Genomic DNA, 16875 nt, shown 5'->3' on the forward strand with positions numbered 1-16875 from the left:
AACTAATCATAGCTTATTACTCTGCTTTGGAATATTTCGAGTATTGACCTTTATGATTTTTAGTGACACGGTAAACATTCATGCTAAATGGGGTGTAAACTTGACAAATAATTGGCAAGATATGCAGCGATGGCAAAACATGCATTGGCTTGTGTTGGGGTATAGGATTTCCGCATTTTAAACTAAGCTTGGCTGGGGCTTCGACTGTGAGCTCGTCGAAAACTACTAAAAGCCATGCCCGTTTTCAATACAGTTTCCTCATTCTCATAACGCCACCGGGAATTTTAGGCGTTTAAAGACGTGGGGGCCTTGTAATAAAATTTACGTTACCAGTATTCATTTTCTAGGGTGCTAATCATTCCGGGTATATACATTGAAAAATAATAACTGGAAAATAAAGCCTAAAATAGGCAGCGTGGTCCCCTAACTTGAGTCGGACGTTCGTTGATGCCTTTTTTTTTTTCAGAGCTCTAAATGAATATCGGCAATGCGTGGACCGACGGTTGCAATCCACGTGCAAAGACAATTCGAGTATCCACCAAGTACCCCAGATTAGGGACTACCTAACTGATCTCCCTGGGAAGTACAAGTGGGTTTGCGACTCCACGTTGGACAAAAGTGAGTTTGCTTTCTGTTGAGACTAGGGCGTTTTCTTCCCTTTACAAAATCTTCTTCCTGGTTATTTGGCTGCTATAGATGCGTACTGCGATGAAAGCGACCTGAAGGCTAGCTTAGCGGAATGTCACGGCTTCGTCAGGTCTATCGTCATGCCCAACGCCGCTCAGCCTAATGTGAACTCCCGACTTCGGACAGCGTGCCTGTAAGTAGAATGATAACGAGCAGTTTTTTGTGCAGATCTCCTTATTGCCCCTCTCGTATTTTTTGCAGCGGTATACGCGAGTACCAAGCTTGCATTTCCACCCGCATAAAGGCGAAGTGCGAAGATAACGAAGTGATTCCCGAAGATAAAGAGTTGAGAAAATACATGTTTGACATCCCTACAAAATATCTTTGGACATGTGAAGACACCCAGTACCGCAGTAAGACGAGCTTGTCTTCTGAGTTCTTTTTTTTTTTTTTTTGCGTTGTCATTTGTCGATACATGCGTTCGTACTTTTTCCCTCTCTACACGCTTTGCTCCTTTTCAGCTCCTCGCTACTATTTTAAATGAAAACCCCCTTCCAATAAACAGGCAGAGTGTGTTTCCTCCAGCCTTCTTCTCGCGCTTTTTCCAAACTCCTCCATAATGACCCTCCGTCCCCAACACGTCCCCTTTTCTCGCTTCTATGATAATTTCCAGTGGTCGAACAAGAGTAATTGGCAAACAGGTCCTGCGGCATATAGCCCACGCTCCGAAGATGAGGAAGCAGGTCTGATGCTTCAGCCCAACCACTGCAAAGCGCTGAAAGGGGCGAGGGGGGGGGGGGGGGGGGGGTACTTTTTTTTTTGTCGTGCACTATGCATCTGGACGTAACTCCACTTCTGTTGTTTTCGTAACACGCCTGCCTCTGAACGAATTCAAATTTGGAGAGTTTTTAGCCTCCTGTGTAAAAACAAAATCGTGAAATAAGGGTGCCATTTTCGTAAAGCTTTTGAAGCCATCGTTTACAGAGCTTGCATGTCGCTGCGATCGCTTTTCAATGCCCTTTTTTTCGCAGGCAAGTGCACGGAAGCAGCTTTCACTGCCAGCCTGCACCAATGCGTCGGTTTCATCAGCGAAATGGTGGTTCCGTTCTCAAGCAATGCGAACGACAGCGTCAGCCTAGACTCCGCGTGCGGGTGAGCTCCGTGTATTTTGTAAAGTCATTTTGTTGACAATCCTTCCGTTGCCGTGTTCCATCCCGTTCACGTAACTAACGGGGTGAATTGCCATTTAGGTCCCTGGAAGCGTACGCGAGTTGTGTGCTCTTGAAGATTAAGCGATGTGACGGGAGTCCGTCCCTCATGGGCCTTAGTTCTGTCAAGCACTACACGGATGAGCTGTACGAGAAGTACAAGTGGGTCTGCGAAACACGGATAAAAGAAGGTCAGCATGAAAAATTATTAAAGTATCATTTAGTAGTAATAAACATATCGCGTGCTGCCTGTTTACGTGTGTCTTTTCTAACTTTTTTTTTTTTTTCGCTTTCTTACAACTATGTTTTACTCCCAGCGTCTCAATGCTACAACAAGGTTCTCCCGCTGTTCAAAGAATGCGTGGGATTCATCAACCAGCGGACAATCCCAAACATTCGAATGACGGATGACGACTACCGGATGAAGGTTGCCTGCAGGTACTTGATCGGCCAATACTTGTGACATACTATTCGAAATGCGCATCTCTAAAATTGCTCGCACTGCAATATGCAATACCAAGGGGCGAAAGATTCGGCTTTGTTCCCGAATGACAGACAGCCTTTGTACTTACTTATTCAGCCTCGCAAGATATTGGAACAGCGCAGCGTTTAACGCAATCTTGATATCGAAGCTGTCAATATAAGGTAGGATTACAGCTGAACTCGAAGGGGAAATCGCATCACTGCGATTTTCATACAAAGCGCTGCATCGGCCCTCAAAGTCAAAACAAGCGGGCGTTTTCGCTGGTTTGGCTCTGTCGAAGATATCGCCACAAACGCCACCTGGTTCTTGCAGCGGGGTCGTGGCGTACCAGAAGTGCATCGTGTCTTCAGCGGAGAGAGCGTGTGGCGACCCCCGCGGTGTCGAAGCTGAGGAAGACTACAAGTACTACACCGAAGTGCTCTACAACAAGTACAACTGGATATGCCGGCTTGGTTAGTTGCGCACATATTACACCCGCCATAGCTGCTTTGTTTGCTGCATTCTAGTATTCTTGCACGTATGTCGCAAATACCACACGCAGACGTGTTCTAAATCCGTCAACCCAGCACGTCGGGATGGTGTTCTACGGGACACCGTTTTGTAGGACGGGAACTCTTAAGTGATACTTTCCTGTTCATACCAATGTGATGGTACTGCAGGGTTAATGGACGAGTTTGCTTACTAGCTTTTCTGCATGTGACCACCCTCACTCACCTAATAACCCGAATAACTGTCTCGTCCCACGGTTCTGCTATCGCAGTTTCCTGTCAGGGGGCCGAATTAGTCAGTTTGCCACTGGCTTTAAAGTTGAATCCGGACGAATGTGAATCCTTTTAAAACACAACGGGAATTTACTGACATTTTTGAAAGGTGCACTATGATGGCGGTATTTACCAACGAGCACCAGAATGAATCAGTTATGGTACCCATCGTTACGCAACATCATTCGCGGCAGTGTATCCTGTACGCCAACCTTATGCCATAGCTAACGCTTTGAGTATTCAGTTAGGCCCCATTAAACTGATAACACAAATATATTGTTCGCTTTTAAAATTTGGTCTCAAACTTCACTTATCGGAGGATATCGCTAGGAGGAGGTAGGGGTCACAGATTTATGCTTCACGCAAAGGACACACTCGTTACCATTAGACGTTTTCACTAACCTCATTGCTATCTTTATCAATCACTAAACTAATTAAATTAAGAAAACTTTCTTTTAAAAAGTCCGAATTTCTCCTTTAGAGGTTACCGCACATCTGATCCAGCACTATTCACTCAAATGAGATACCACAGCGATCAGAGGGACAACACAGGCCTATGACGAGGTCCACCGTACGGTTTCAACGGAGAAATGGGCCCTGGGGTGGAATTCCCAGTTTTGTCCATTTCATGTCCCTTAAAGTTACCATTTTGAGTAAATCCTAATTCTCTGAGAGAAGGCGACCCAGGTGTGACGCAGCACAGGCAAGGCGGAGCACACGTATCTGTGTATGCCGTTGGTCTCGCAAGTGCAGCTGCGTCGCTATTGAATTGAACGCAAAATGGACTTTATCAAAATGGACAAAACTCGCATTTTGGCCCTGGGCTGTAATTCATGAAAACAAATGCTTGAGCACAATTATTTTTTAATGCGAAACCATGGGAAGGAATAAAACAATGTGTCAGCACCTGGAAACAAGAAAAAATTACGCCCACCTCCCCTCGCGGGAACCCTGTGTAGATGCGACGCATCGTGGGTTTCCCTCGGTGTTTCCGTTGGGTTGATTCTCCCATCGCGTGAAACGCGCCGTGAACGCGTACGATGCATTTCCGTCTACTACGGGGTTCCCGCGAGGGGAGGTGGGCGTAATTTGTTGTTGTTAGTCTGCATTCAAAGCAGCGTTGGACATCGGAGCACCGGCGCTGGAACGACGGAGCGGAGCGGCGCAGCTACCGCATTTTATACCACCGCATAACGGTGAGGGGAATGAGATAGAGCAGCGCATGCGCATGCGTTAACCGAGCGCTAGCGCGCGCCGACGCACAGCTGGCATTGCGAGGAGCGAGCGCTAACCCGCAGATAACGCTGCGGTGAGAGCGGCGGAGAGCGCAGCTGGCACGGCGAGGAGAATGGGGGAGGGCGCGGACAACGACGACGCCGGATGGATGGAAGGATGCATGCATGCATGGACAAGGCGGGTGAATGAGATGCGTTGCATCTAAAATTCCCAGTGGCTGCGATAGGTCATGCGGCTGCAAGCACGCGCCGCGCCTTAGAAGTAGAAAGAAAATAAAAATAAAGAACGCAGGCAACGGTGTCATTATTGCTAAGAAGCACGGCTGGCGTCGCCGCAGGAGGAGCAGACGCGGGCATGCGCCGGCCCGACGTTAGGCCTAATTTCAGCGCGCGTCGCGCCAAGCTTCGCCCTCCCACAGCTTCCGCTCCTATCTGCCTATATTCCTCCTCGCTTTTCTTTCTGACAAGAACAATTTTGCTCCCCCCCCCCCCCCCCGGAAGTTTTAATGCGGGAACAATTTCAATTTCATTATAAACGATTCATTTCTATAGAAGGTATCTCTGAGGAGCATTACATGTTCATTTTACTACATTTCTTCGACCCTGTTTCTTTCTTCTTTAAGACACGCCGAAGTGCGATTCCCGTGAAGTCATGAAGAAGCTTCGCACGTGCAACGGGTTCATCTCGATGAACGTCGAGCCCTTCCTGGCAGACGGGCCCCTGCCGTCAGTCTTCATGCAGACCGCTTGCGCGGGACTGAACGAATTTCTGGAGTGCGTCCGGACCAAGCTGGACGAGAGGTGCACCACGCTGGACACCGTCGAAGGAATACAGGAGTACCTGCTGGACACACCTTCCAAGTACTCGCGAGTGTGCGAGGTCACGCGAATATGTAAGCCTGCTTGCAGAGTTCACGTTAACGCTGTGTTATCTCTGCGCGAAACGGAAGGTGGTCCTGTCATGCGTATTTCCTAGTAAATGCGATCGCATGCACAATACCAACAAAGCCCCCTCACCCTTCCCCTTTTGTCGTGTCTGATTTTCTTGACCCAATATGGAGGTTGTCAAGGGAGGTTGTGACCGATGAAGGGAGGGGCACCCTCCGTCACGCGGTGTCGTCTACTCGCCGCCCCCTCCAGCTGCGGGCTCATTAAGGCCACCATTTTCAAGGTTACTCGAAGAATGCCATTGTGTCCTTTTGTGTTTTAATTACTTTAACTTCCACTTGCTATCATTTTCCCTGAAACTGAAACTAAATTCCGCGCGTATGTACTTCGAACGTTCGTGTTAGCTTCATCCTACTGAAGGCGCGCATTCGACGGAATCGTAGTTAAAACAAAACTCCTGGCGCAGAGGGCACGTCATGTCATTAACGGTACTCAACAGCTCACTAGGAAGCAAAAAAAAATTCAAACTTTCAGGGTTTTACGCGCCGAAGTCACACCTGGACTATGAGGCACGCCGTAGAGAAGGGGTCCGGATTAATTTTGACCACCTGTGGATGTTTAGCGTGCGCCGAAATCTCGACACACGGGCGTTTTCACTTTCCACCTCCATCTGAAAATCAGCCATGGCGGCAGGGGCCGAACCCGCGTCCTTGTGCTCAGCAGCACAACGGCTTCGTCACTGAGCCACTTAGTCACTGAGCCACTGCAATTGGTAACCACAAAAATAGAGGGGAGCGGCAGCTAATAAAGTAAATAAATGTCATGTCTAACTTTTCATGTACGCGCAACAAACTAATTAACGTGCTAAACCTGTTCACAGGCGTACCATAAGACAATGGTTTTCAACCATGAACGTGCCGAGGACCCCTTTCGGGCTTGCAAAAGTAAACGGAGACTCCACGAGAGTGGCGTAACTAGAAATATTTTTCAGGGAGAGGAGGATGGGGGGTTGCCGTACAAATTTAGCGTACAAGTCATGCAGTGAAGCCACCTTTTCGAATTTCCGGCGAGGTTTAGCATAAAGAACTGAATGGGGTCGGAGCTTTCCGAGAGTCCATCGGAGAGGGCTTCGCGGACCCCTAAAATGCCCTCGCGGACCCCCTGGTGTCTGCGGACCACCATTTGAGAACCGCTGACGTAAGACATGTCGACTCCTCCGAGGGCATTTCAGTCAATGAGGAGCATATATAAGCTTGTGAGCGTAACATGTATTCACCGCGAGCGAATATTTTCTTAACTGCCGCATTGTCTCAGTGGCCAAGGTGTCGCGCTGCGGTGGCCAAAGACGCGGGTTAGACCCCAGCCGCGGAGTCCGTTTTTGTGATGGAGGCGGAAAAGAGCCCCAACTGGCCGAAATTACTCCACTACTACGCACCGCATAGCCGAAGTGTTTCTTCGGGGCATAAAACCCCCCAAATTTTCTATAGAGTTTTATCAATTCATTTCAAATTTAGCGGGGCTGTACGGCGTGACCGTTATAGGTATACTACCACGCGCCTCTCCCCCCACTGCTCTCCATGATTCCGGCCAAAAAAAAAAAAAAACACTGGCGTTCGCACTACGTGATTAAGGACATTTTTAATTGATCCGGATGAATTCATTTTTGCTTGCTTATGTAGTTTTTTTAGTGGCCACGGGGGATGCCATTTGCTTTAACGCGAATATTCCTAAAATGCGAGTTACGGGTCCTTTCCATAAACATTCTCCCATTCAACCGAATGTACACCCGGAGGTCCGTACTCACGTTTGTGCCTGCGAGCTGATGGAAAACGAATGTCGTTTTTGTACTGAGATAGAAGCATTTATAATGTACGTAGCGTAATACAATGGGCTATGATTTGTTTTATTAGATGCACCACAAGGAGAGTTACGGTTCTCTTCCGCAACAATTTCCCAGTATTTATAGAAGCGGTGAGAAACGAGAAATCAAAAACTTTTTCCAACCAGGAATAGGGGTACCTCCAGCATGACAGCTTAACGAAATCTCGCATAGCTGTGCATTTATCAGAGCTGCCAACGTAAATTGTTTTAGTACATTATTATTAGAACGAGACATAGTCTTTTTTTCGTAGCGCCCTCCGTTGAAACAAGTGAGCTTCAGAAAAGTAAACACATGAAAGCGGCGTTTGAAAATAACCTGTTCCGATAACTATTTATGGGTTCGCTTAAGCATTCTTCGAAGGTGAAAGACAAGGAGTTCATTTTGTAGTGTTATTGCAAGGCCACTATGAGATAAAATCACTCGTTTTGTCAATTTTTCGTATACCAATACTAACGGATGTCTGCCTGGTGAATTTTCATTATTAAGTCTCACATTTTCTTTGTTAAAGTCATTCCTAACTGGGTGCACCAGTCTGAACTCATACTTTTCGGAATCCCGGCAAAAAAAAAATACTCTGCTGCTTTTGCGGCAAGAACGATGCGTTTGCGTCATGCGCAGTTAGATTGATGTCTGTATAGTATGTAATATTGTTTCATGACGCAACAAAACCAAACAATAATCACGTACTTGCGATTTTCAGCGACTTCTTGCAGTGCTGAGAGGCTTCTTCCGAGGCTGGAGATGTGTTACAAGATTATAAAGAGACTTAAAATGCCCGAGACTGCGCCGTATGAGCTGATTGGAAATGCTTCAACGATTTGCGAGTAAGCTATGTTCTCTACCGTACTTATTCGCCTTATTCACTTTCACGTAAAGGACCATCAGGACTTTTGTAACTCTCGACAATCTTTTTATCTATAAAGGGCATACCAACAATACAACATGTGCATCATCAATGAGATACGCCAAGTTTGCGGAAGAGATCGCGTAGTGGCTCGCTACGAGAAACTGAGGCCTTACCTGCATTATCATTATAACACCTACAAGTGGGCTTGCGAGAGCCAGAGATCCGGTAAGTCAAAGAGGTTCGGAATCTGGGGCAAGGGCTGATTTCCCCTTTTGTTGTCCTCTTCAGCTGGCACGTGCCAAGAAGATAACTTAAAGCGGCACTTAACGGGATGCCTGGGTTTCATCAACACGAGAGTTTCCCTTTACTCTTACAACGAGCTCAACGTGCACGATCTGCGAAGTGCTTGCAAGTAAGTTATTCGCCGTCGGACGCACTGTGGCACGTTCTGTGGACCAGCTAGATATCGATCCCTGATAACGGCATTGGGCGATCTCACCTTGCTTTGGTTTCCAGCGCACAGCGCAAAGCGGGATCTTATGACTGATTAGACGATCGTATTGCGCCTTCGGATTCTATATACATGCTTGCACATTCTACTCACGTTTTTTTCCAGCGCTTTTCAGGATTATGTGTCTTGCGTCAAATTAGTCATCACATCGAACTGCGGCCACTACTTCGATGCCCTGCAGTACGAAGGACTCAAGCCGTACGTTCTGGAGCCATACAAGCGTTACAAATGGGTCTGTCGGAAATTGCCTCCCCATGGTATGCCACTTAAAAATGTCTTGATAAGTACCGCATGAAGCTCCTATTTAGAGGAATTATCGCGGCGACATAGTGGCTTGGGCGTCATGCGGCTACGCGGCATGTCGCGAGTTGCAAAATGCAAGTACATTGTTAATCAATCAACCAAGTTTATCTTTTTTCCATGTGGCTCAGTACGAGATATTCATCAGAGATCTCTTCTAGAGGAGGCTGGGGGAGAAAGTGTAGGGTTACCTAATATTTTGGACCGCCTGGCGCAGAAATTCATTATACCCTGGCGTTGCTTCTGTTTTGCCCCCATACGAATTACAGCTGCGGCCATGGATTAGTTTGTCCCGGAGTGGTTAGTAGCAGCAAAAGCTGCACAATGCCTGAGCCACCATGCTACCGCGACAAGTCAATGTCACGGGGTTTTGTCGCTCAAAGGGGACTGCATTTCTGTCGGAGGCCAAGCATGACTTGTGCCCCCTATGCACGGTATTTCGCCGTACATGAGAGTCACCAGGGTTGCCTAAGTTAGTAGCCATCAAATACTGCGTGCCTCTCAGCCTGGGTTCACCTTCGGAGCGTTGTTCGTGCCCCAAATGGGGTTCCTCGGGGTTTGGGGAAAATATTATAGGGAGGCAGTTCGACTTCAGGGTACGCACAACTGGAGAATTTTTTTTAATTTGTTAAGAAAACTCACCTTGCCAAAAAAAAAAAACACTTTGGCAAATGAGATTATTGCGACAGCCATGCTTAATTTTGAAATATCTTAAAGGTAGACTTGCGGGTGAGGGCAACTTGGCCCATATCAATAGATTTCAATGCCGTAAATACAACTATAGCGCTCGCGTCAGCGACAACACCGAATTAAGGCAGAAATCCCATACGCGGAAAATGGGGCCGCATATATATATATATAAGAGAAGAAAAACTTCGAACAAGGTAAAAGCACGATTGTGGCCTACGTTTCAGCAAAGAGAACTTGCTTTCCTCACGTAGGCCACAATCGTGCTTTTACCTTGTTCGAACTTTTTCTTCTCTTGTGTTCTCTACCATCTTCAAAGTTCTACTACTCCCTATATATATATATATATATATATATATCAAATTTGTGAATTGTGATGTCTCAAACTGGGAATGGACAACCGGAAGTTGCAGAGCTTGTTCAAGCGTTTCTTTTTCTTTTTTTCTTTTATGAAAATAATTGGGCAGCGGCACATAAACTTAAAATACATGCGGCAACTTTCGCAGACCATATTTTAAAAAGGAATCAATATTCAGCTTAGTAAGCATTATTTAACAAGCACCCTCACTACCACATACGTTATAGGGTTTGTTTAGTTTCCATTTCGGTCAAATTTGTTTTTAAGTACAGGCGAAGTCGAAAGGTCTATGAATGTGGACGCGAGATCTTTTTCTTACAACAAGCGTGCATAGGACAAAGATGGGAAACGATTAGCGAAAGCTGGCCGACGGTTCATTACCTTTCGTAATAACGGTACCTTCAGTGTGAGGGCGGTTTTCTGTCGTAACGCATTGTGATGTGCTTTTGTCTCACTAAAAACGCGAGGAAAACTGGAGAAAAATGCTTGCCTATACTACTTTTTTATGGACAAACCTAATATAGTTTCTAGTCGGACAAAAGACGAAAGAGCTGCTGAATGATTGATTTTTTTAGTTAAAATTGATTATTCGGCTTTTAGCGTTCATTTGAGGTGCGCTTCTAACTGGAATGCTAAAGAAGATGCTAGGAGTGTGGGGAGGCAGCGAACAGCGACTGCGAGCACCTGGGCTGCTGTTTTCAAGTTCATCCGAAGTGCTATGCTTGAAGAGCCAGACACTTAGCTGTGCTCAGACTCTACGTCAGCAATTCGCCATGCTCTGCTAAAAAGCAGTCATTACACTTGCGTTGTGGAAGACAATACATTTCTGCTGCGTTTATAGTTAACCCATATGTTCTCGGCGCTTATTTTTCTCTCAAACAGGAAAGAATTACATTGGCGAAATGCCTGCGGCCTGCAATACCGTTCACATTGTAAGCAACATGACCCAGTGCCTTGGGTACCTTAAAGTGAGGGTCAGCAGCTTCACTCGGGTCTACAACAGCGTAGCGTTTTCCCGCCAAGTCTGCCGGTAAGAGCCTTTGTTTAATAAAATAACGGTACACCCGTGCATGGGTCGAGCAAATATCTTTACTTTCGTGGTGACGTACGACCTTCCCAAAATCATTCCCACACAATCCAACCCTGTTGCTGCATAGTACCCAACATGGTGTGCTGGCTTCGAAGACAAGGTCAGACGCAATTGAGAGAGGGCCTTGAGGTCGTACCATCAGTCACTGTTATAGAACCAAGCGTCGTCAAGGTGATCTTCTAGGAAACAGACTAGTCGGTATGAGTAAACAGTAAAAATAACGAAGATGCAGTTGCGAACAAGGGAAATGATAAGTCCGCCGCCAACTTGGTTGAATGAAAAAGCGACGTTTTGTACAGGTTCAGCTTTCTTGCGACCTGGTGCACATAATCCAAACAGACCGTTGCCTTAACACGAAACCGGGTAAGCACTGATATAATGCTAGACTCCTTCAGTCTCTCGAGAACCTTTAACAGCAACATTCAAGGTGTCGGTGGGACGCTTGGTTTTCGGACACAGCGACATTGGCAGGAAAACGAAACTATGGTGTGCTTCATGACGTCAACGCAGGGTCATGCCTGTGATCCTACAGTTTCTCCCCTAGTGACAGCCTGAACAGTTTTTATGGAACAGGCTACAAGTATAAAAATTTGCGTTCATACGAACGTGCCTTTCAAGGGCAAATGACAGATGCGGCCCCTCCTATCAACATTACTCCCTTATCCCTTTTTTGTCTTACTTTATTTTCGTACATATATGGGTCTGCAGACTTATTTTAGAAATTAGGCAGTTGTTAGTTGCCCAACCGCTTTCATGCTTGTCCTTGATGGTACCCTGTTCTTGAGTGTCGTCAATCGAGCGCACAATTCGGCAGTTCAGATGCCATCATGGGGAAACCATGAGAAGAGACTCCAACTTGATGTATTTGTACACAAGCTCTACAGGAGGGAATGAATGTTTAAAGGCAGGATATGCGCTGCTTGCGCCCGCCTTTCAGCTGAAATAACTCGCGTTAAGCGCCGTACGCGGGTGTTCAGTCATTTTTCAGGTGAAATGCAACTCATACAAGATGCTATAAACGGTTTCACAGATTTTTGCGTATCAAATTGCGGCAACGTGAGGACGTCATTCATGATAGGGGTAGTGAGCGTTAAAATTCACACTCTAATGAATAATGCCTCCACATGCCCTGCAGTCAGGTGCCTCGCTGTAGAAATTTCCCGTCAGCCTGCTAAGCTACAATACACTTGACTGGTAGATCTTTGTCAAGGGCAGAAAATACGACGATTGACAAAGCCGAACACATGTGACTAAAATATACGATTTTCTCTGGGTAATAACCGGGCAAAACGTCGTGCTTGTATCAAGTGATGTCACAGGCCAGACGACGTTCAAATCTTACCGGGGTTCATCGTTGGTCTATTTTGAACGTTTAATCGCAATTATTTGAAATTAACGTTACATGAGAGTAAGCCCACTATGAGTGAGCGTATGCAGTGCGCTGAATATTTCAGACGTTCCAGATGTCATCCTCTCATCCCCTCTGGATCTTATTACGGCAAGTGCGAACAGGGGTTTGAATCGGACAGAGAGATGGGGGGGGGGGGGGGGATATTGCGACGATTTCTGCTACCCCGCAACTTCTATGAAATAAAGTTCTGGAGAGAATGTCAAGCATGTGCACATTCATATTAATGTAAATCATCTGTTGTTTCGCAGAGGTCTGACAGATTACCAGAGGTGCATCGACAGCATGATTCCATCAGAATGCTTGAGGGTTAAGGGACTCCTTGAAAACACGGAGATCAAGTACTTCCACTCACTGATCTACAGCAAGTACGCTTGGATCTGTGAATCAATCCCATCATCTGGTAAGCGATAACGCTTTTTTTCTTATCCACACAAATGACTAAACGCATGCCTGCTTCCAGTGAACGAATGCTACCAAAATGTGTCGAAGCTTCTGTCCGAGTGCGAAGGCTTTCTCTGGAGCGGAATAAATATGCCCGAAGTTACCAACTTCACATCCAGCGGCATCAAGCAGTCATGCCAGTAAGATTAACGCTGCTTTTTTTTCTTTCTTGGGTTTCGCCTTTTTTCAAGAGCACGTTTGCTTAAGTCACGTCCGTGTGTCCCATATTTTTTCAGAGGTGTCCGGGACTATCAGGCGTGCATTCTGTCTACAGTGAAAGACCAATGCAGCTCAAACGAGATTATTCCTGATAGCAATGAAGTCAGTCGTCTGACTGAAGATCTGTTCAGGCGGCATCAGTGGACGTGTGACCTGGTGGAGCGGTCAGAAGGTACTCAGGGGGTCTTCTAGCGGTCAGGAGGTACTCCAGACGGTTCACTGAAATTTACTTGTTCTTATCTTCTTCTTTTCAGAGGACCGATGCACGTCTGGCATCCTGTTGCCCAAACTGAGAGAATGCAAGGGCTTTATAACTTTTGAAGTCATCCCACTGTCTGCCGATTCGTCGAGTGTGAACAATCTCCATCATGCCTGCAGGTAATCACGGCGAGTTTTCGCAGTGCGCTGGAAGGAAATGACGGTCTCGACAATTTCTTGCTAGGGCCTTAAATGACTTCAACTCTTGCGTCTGGTCCGAAGTCGTCAAGCATTGTGATGTGGAAAAGTCGATGGATGCTCTTTCCTCTGAAGTGATGGAATACACCCACGGAATCAGCAAAACTTATAAGTGGGTGTGTGACCTTGATAAGACCGCAGGTAAGTGCCTTTTTTTTTTTTTTTTTTGGCGCTTCCATCATAGGCTCAGTCGTTGGGCATTTACCGCTGCTCTTTGCTTTCCACAGTCCCCAGCTGCACGACAGAAAACTACAAGGACAGGATTAACCGGTGCAAGGGACACATTGTTTTAAAGGTTCTGCCCCACATTCAAGACCTGTCTGATGAGAGCCAGCTAGAGGTTGCATGCAGGTGAGGAAACGCAGTAGTCTGTTAATAACAGCAACGAAAAATTCAGTCTTTTTATTTGTGCTGATATTTCTTTCGTCGTCTTATTCCTGCGTGTTTTTTATTGCAGAGCTGTACAGGACTACCAGTCATGCATCTTGAAACAAACGGAGCTAATGTGTCCTGAAGCAAACGATTTGCTTTTAAACGCGTCAATTGAAGAAAATACTAAAGGCCTATTCAATAAGTATACCTGGGTATGCAACAAATGTAAGTATTGTGCTCTGACTGAAGAAAACTGCACGTGCTGCCAATAAAGACTCGTGTGTTATTTTTTTACAGCCGTAGTTATTCCAAAGCGGAAGCTACATGAAGAGATTAAGAGCGCCGCTTGCAACGAAACGGTGCTGGTCGACAACCTAAAGAACTGTTTCGGGCTCATCAAGTACTTCGTTCTTCCGCACGTGCAGACAAGCTCGAAAATGCTTTCAGCGTGCAGGTAATGTCAAAACTGCGCCATGTTTGACCATATTCACGAAACACTTTGTACACAATATCAGTTCACTGTCAGTCGCCATGTCGTCTTGTGCCAGGCGGGCCAATCGCGATGTGTCCCGAAGAAGTAGCGGATGATGATGCCGTTCTTACGAGCGAACACGAGTAAATCTGGCTGCCTGTTCTTTTAACGCAGACAAAAAAATCATCCGACGACATTTTGATCGCGCAGTTGGCCAAAGCATGCATGTATATGCTTCTGGGAGAAGTCGACTTTTGCTCGATTACGTTATTTTTAGCCTCAGGCTTAGTCATGCTGAAAAAAATCCGACAGACGGGGAGGATATTGTTGGGCCGATTTTGTCGTAGAGCGTACGCGAAGATGGACGCACGCCCGAGTGCACAAAAGGACGCGCGAGGGAGGACGGATGTAACGGACGGGCAAAAGTTTATGACCACTTGTAATTTAATGCTTTGTTGTTTCTGAACGAAATCCCATAAGGATTTAGATTTTGCATCTTCAGAAGCAGCATGACGTGGTCTGGCCGTCAGTTTAAAATTGTGTGCCTGGACGCATTTACACTTGGCTTTCAGCCTTGGTGAACACCGATAACATGCACGACGAGTTCCACTCTCTCGTATTTCCCTCGTACTTGGGCGCCCTGCCACTTGCAACGATTGCGTTTTGTGTTTCGATTGCGCTTCGAAACCGTTTCACACGGATCCCACGTGATTCTCAACGTGGGTGCTATCATTGTCCATCCGCACGGACATATTGGCCGCGACGCAAATTGGGCCCACTGTACTCACTTTCAAATCCCTCTACGCTCCGCCTTCTTGTAGGGATCACGCAAGAAGCGGAGGTCGTGCATTCATTCTATGCTTAGGGCTTGTGGGATGCATAAGGCAGTACTACGAGGTAGCGTGTAAAACAGCGCTGTTTAGGGCTACGCAGCCGCGATTTATGTCACTGTTTGACACAACGCGCGTCTGAATGCCGCTTGGTCCAAGAATGAAGTCTGACCTCGAATAGCGTAGCTCGCAGTTTTTAATAAATGAGCATGTACAGTCTTTGCCAAAATTTTCTAAACCAAGCCGAAAGTGTGCGCTCCGCAAAAAATTCAAGGTACATGTTTACGTCCCGATAAAGGCTGAAACGTTTTATGCCGGAAAGCTAGAGAAAACACCTTTCTTTCGTACTGTCCTGAAAGCTAGAGGAAACACCTTTCTTTCGTACTGTCATAAAATAATTTCGTCGCATTTAAATGTAATACTTATTCTTTTAATTCTGTGTGGTCCAGAAAACTTAGGATTGGCCCAGAAAATTTTGACAAAGGCTGTCTTGCTGAATTAAAATGCCAACCGAAAAACAAGTTACCTGAAATCACATTTTATGAGTGATTCGTGGGCTCCGCATAATAGAACAGGATGGGTATGTTTACGTATTGCGATGACCACACTATACCTTATATATGATCAATTATCAGCGACTGTTCTTTTGTTTTTTCTAGCAAAAAAATCTTATGCAATTTGTTCTCGTCGAACCAGAAATTTGCGAGTGCAAAATGTTTGCCATTACAAAATAAAGGGATGCATGAAGCCCTTTGCGGCACGCGGTGGAATCCAAATGTACCGCTTTCTTTCCCTTATTTAGAGGCCTGTACTACTACCAGAAGTGCACCAGCAGGGTTATCTCGGAGCAGAACTGCGGCGACATCGGGAAGCTGAACGAATCCCAGGTGATACAAGCGCATCTCAACTTGCTCAAGAAATACTCCTTCGTCTGCACTGTCCCGGAGAACAGTGAGTTTGCCTCTAAGCGAAGGGAGAATGTCTTACGGGAATGCACTTGGCGCGGGGTTTGATGACAGCATCTTCACAGGGCATCTTTATCTTCATTCGCCCTTCTCTACTGTTTTACAACAGCAGTGAAGCCTCGATGATGCATGTTGATTATCCTTGTGTAACAGGTCCTGCTTTGGCTCCAAAAGGTCGCTGGCACTCTTTATTAACAAAAGAAAAGAAAATAAACAGTGTGCTTACGTACCATCAACAAATAGTTTGAAATAGAATGGCTGTACGCAGCTGCACTAAAATGACTTTAAAGCGAAGCTTTCATCCTCTCACTGATGTCGTCTGTAGTTCACCGAAGACGCACTGAAGAAAAGCCAACTTCCTCTGGCGATGATGTTATTGGGTGAAGTGAAGAAAAAGCGCCTCCACGGCCGGAATCGAACCTCGGTCCCTCGCGTTACGAAGCCGACCTCTTTCCTATCGCGCTGTTCCGGCACGGTCGAAGCAGTTTGGATTTGGAGAGGGGTGCATGGACGTGCAAAATTAGGCAGAAAGTGCGCCCTTCCGTCTAACGACGACAATGGTTGAACGCTAGGGAAAGTCTTGGAATGCCTGTATCAGTAAGGCACTAGAGAGCACAATCTCAGTGCAGTAAACCGCCCCGATATGAGATATTTTATGTGTATCGTAAGGTGGTGTGATGCGCGTCCGCTCCCTTCTGGGTTGGTTGGCTTGCTGTTGGGCTTGATTTTGGAAAGCCTCGCGTTCCCCCGTCGTCATACGTTTGCAGGTAGCATTTGTGCGCTATAATGTCTGACAATTTCAGTTAAGTAGAAATAAGAAGCTAACTAAGG

General features: G+C 46.3%; 1 protein-coding gene across 1 annotated transcript in view; it reads left to right on the top strand.

The window, feature by feature from the left end:
• The window catches only part of LOC144161354 (uncharacterized), a 151244-nt gene that overhangs the window by 17315 nt on the left and 117054 nt on the right, over positions 1-16875 (top strand). Inside the window, exons 6-15 of the mRNA XM_077692105.1 lie at positions 1659-1779; positions 1878-1997; positions 2632-2771; positions 4939-5208; positions 8221-8344; positions 12538-12654; positions 12967-13121; positions 13430-13546; positions 13633-13756; positions 15882-16030. Of these exons, the coding sequence (XP_077548231.1) occupies positions 1659-1779; positions 1878-1997; positions 2632-2771; positions 4939-5208; positions 8221-8344; positions 12538-12654; positions 12967-13121; positions 13430-13546; positions 13633-13756; positions 15882-16030 (1437 nt within the window). The remainder of the gene's footprint in view (positions 1-1658; positions 1780-1877; positions 1998-2631; positions 2772-4938; positions 5209-8220; positions 8345-12537; positions 12655-12966; positions 13122-13429; positions 13547-13632; positions 13757-15881; positions 16031-16875) is intronic.

This window comes from Haemaphysalis longicornis, unplaced genomic scaffold (genome assembly GCF_048455015.1).
Source record: "Haemaphysalis longicornis isolate Haplotype H1 unplaced genomic scaffold, Haemaphysalis longicornis Haplotype H1 scaffold_1, whole genome shotgun sequence".
NCBI lineage: Eukaryota > Metazoa > Arthropoda > Arachnida > Ixodida > Ixodidae > Haemaphysalis > Haemaphysalis longicornis.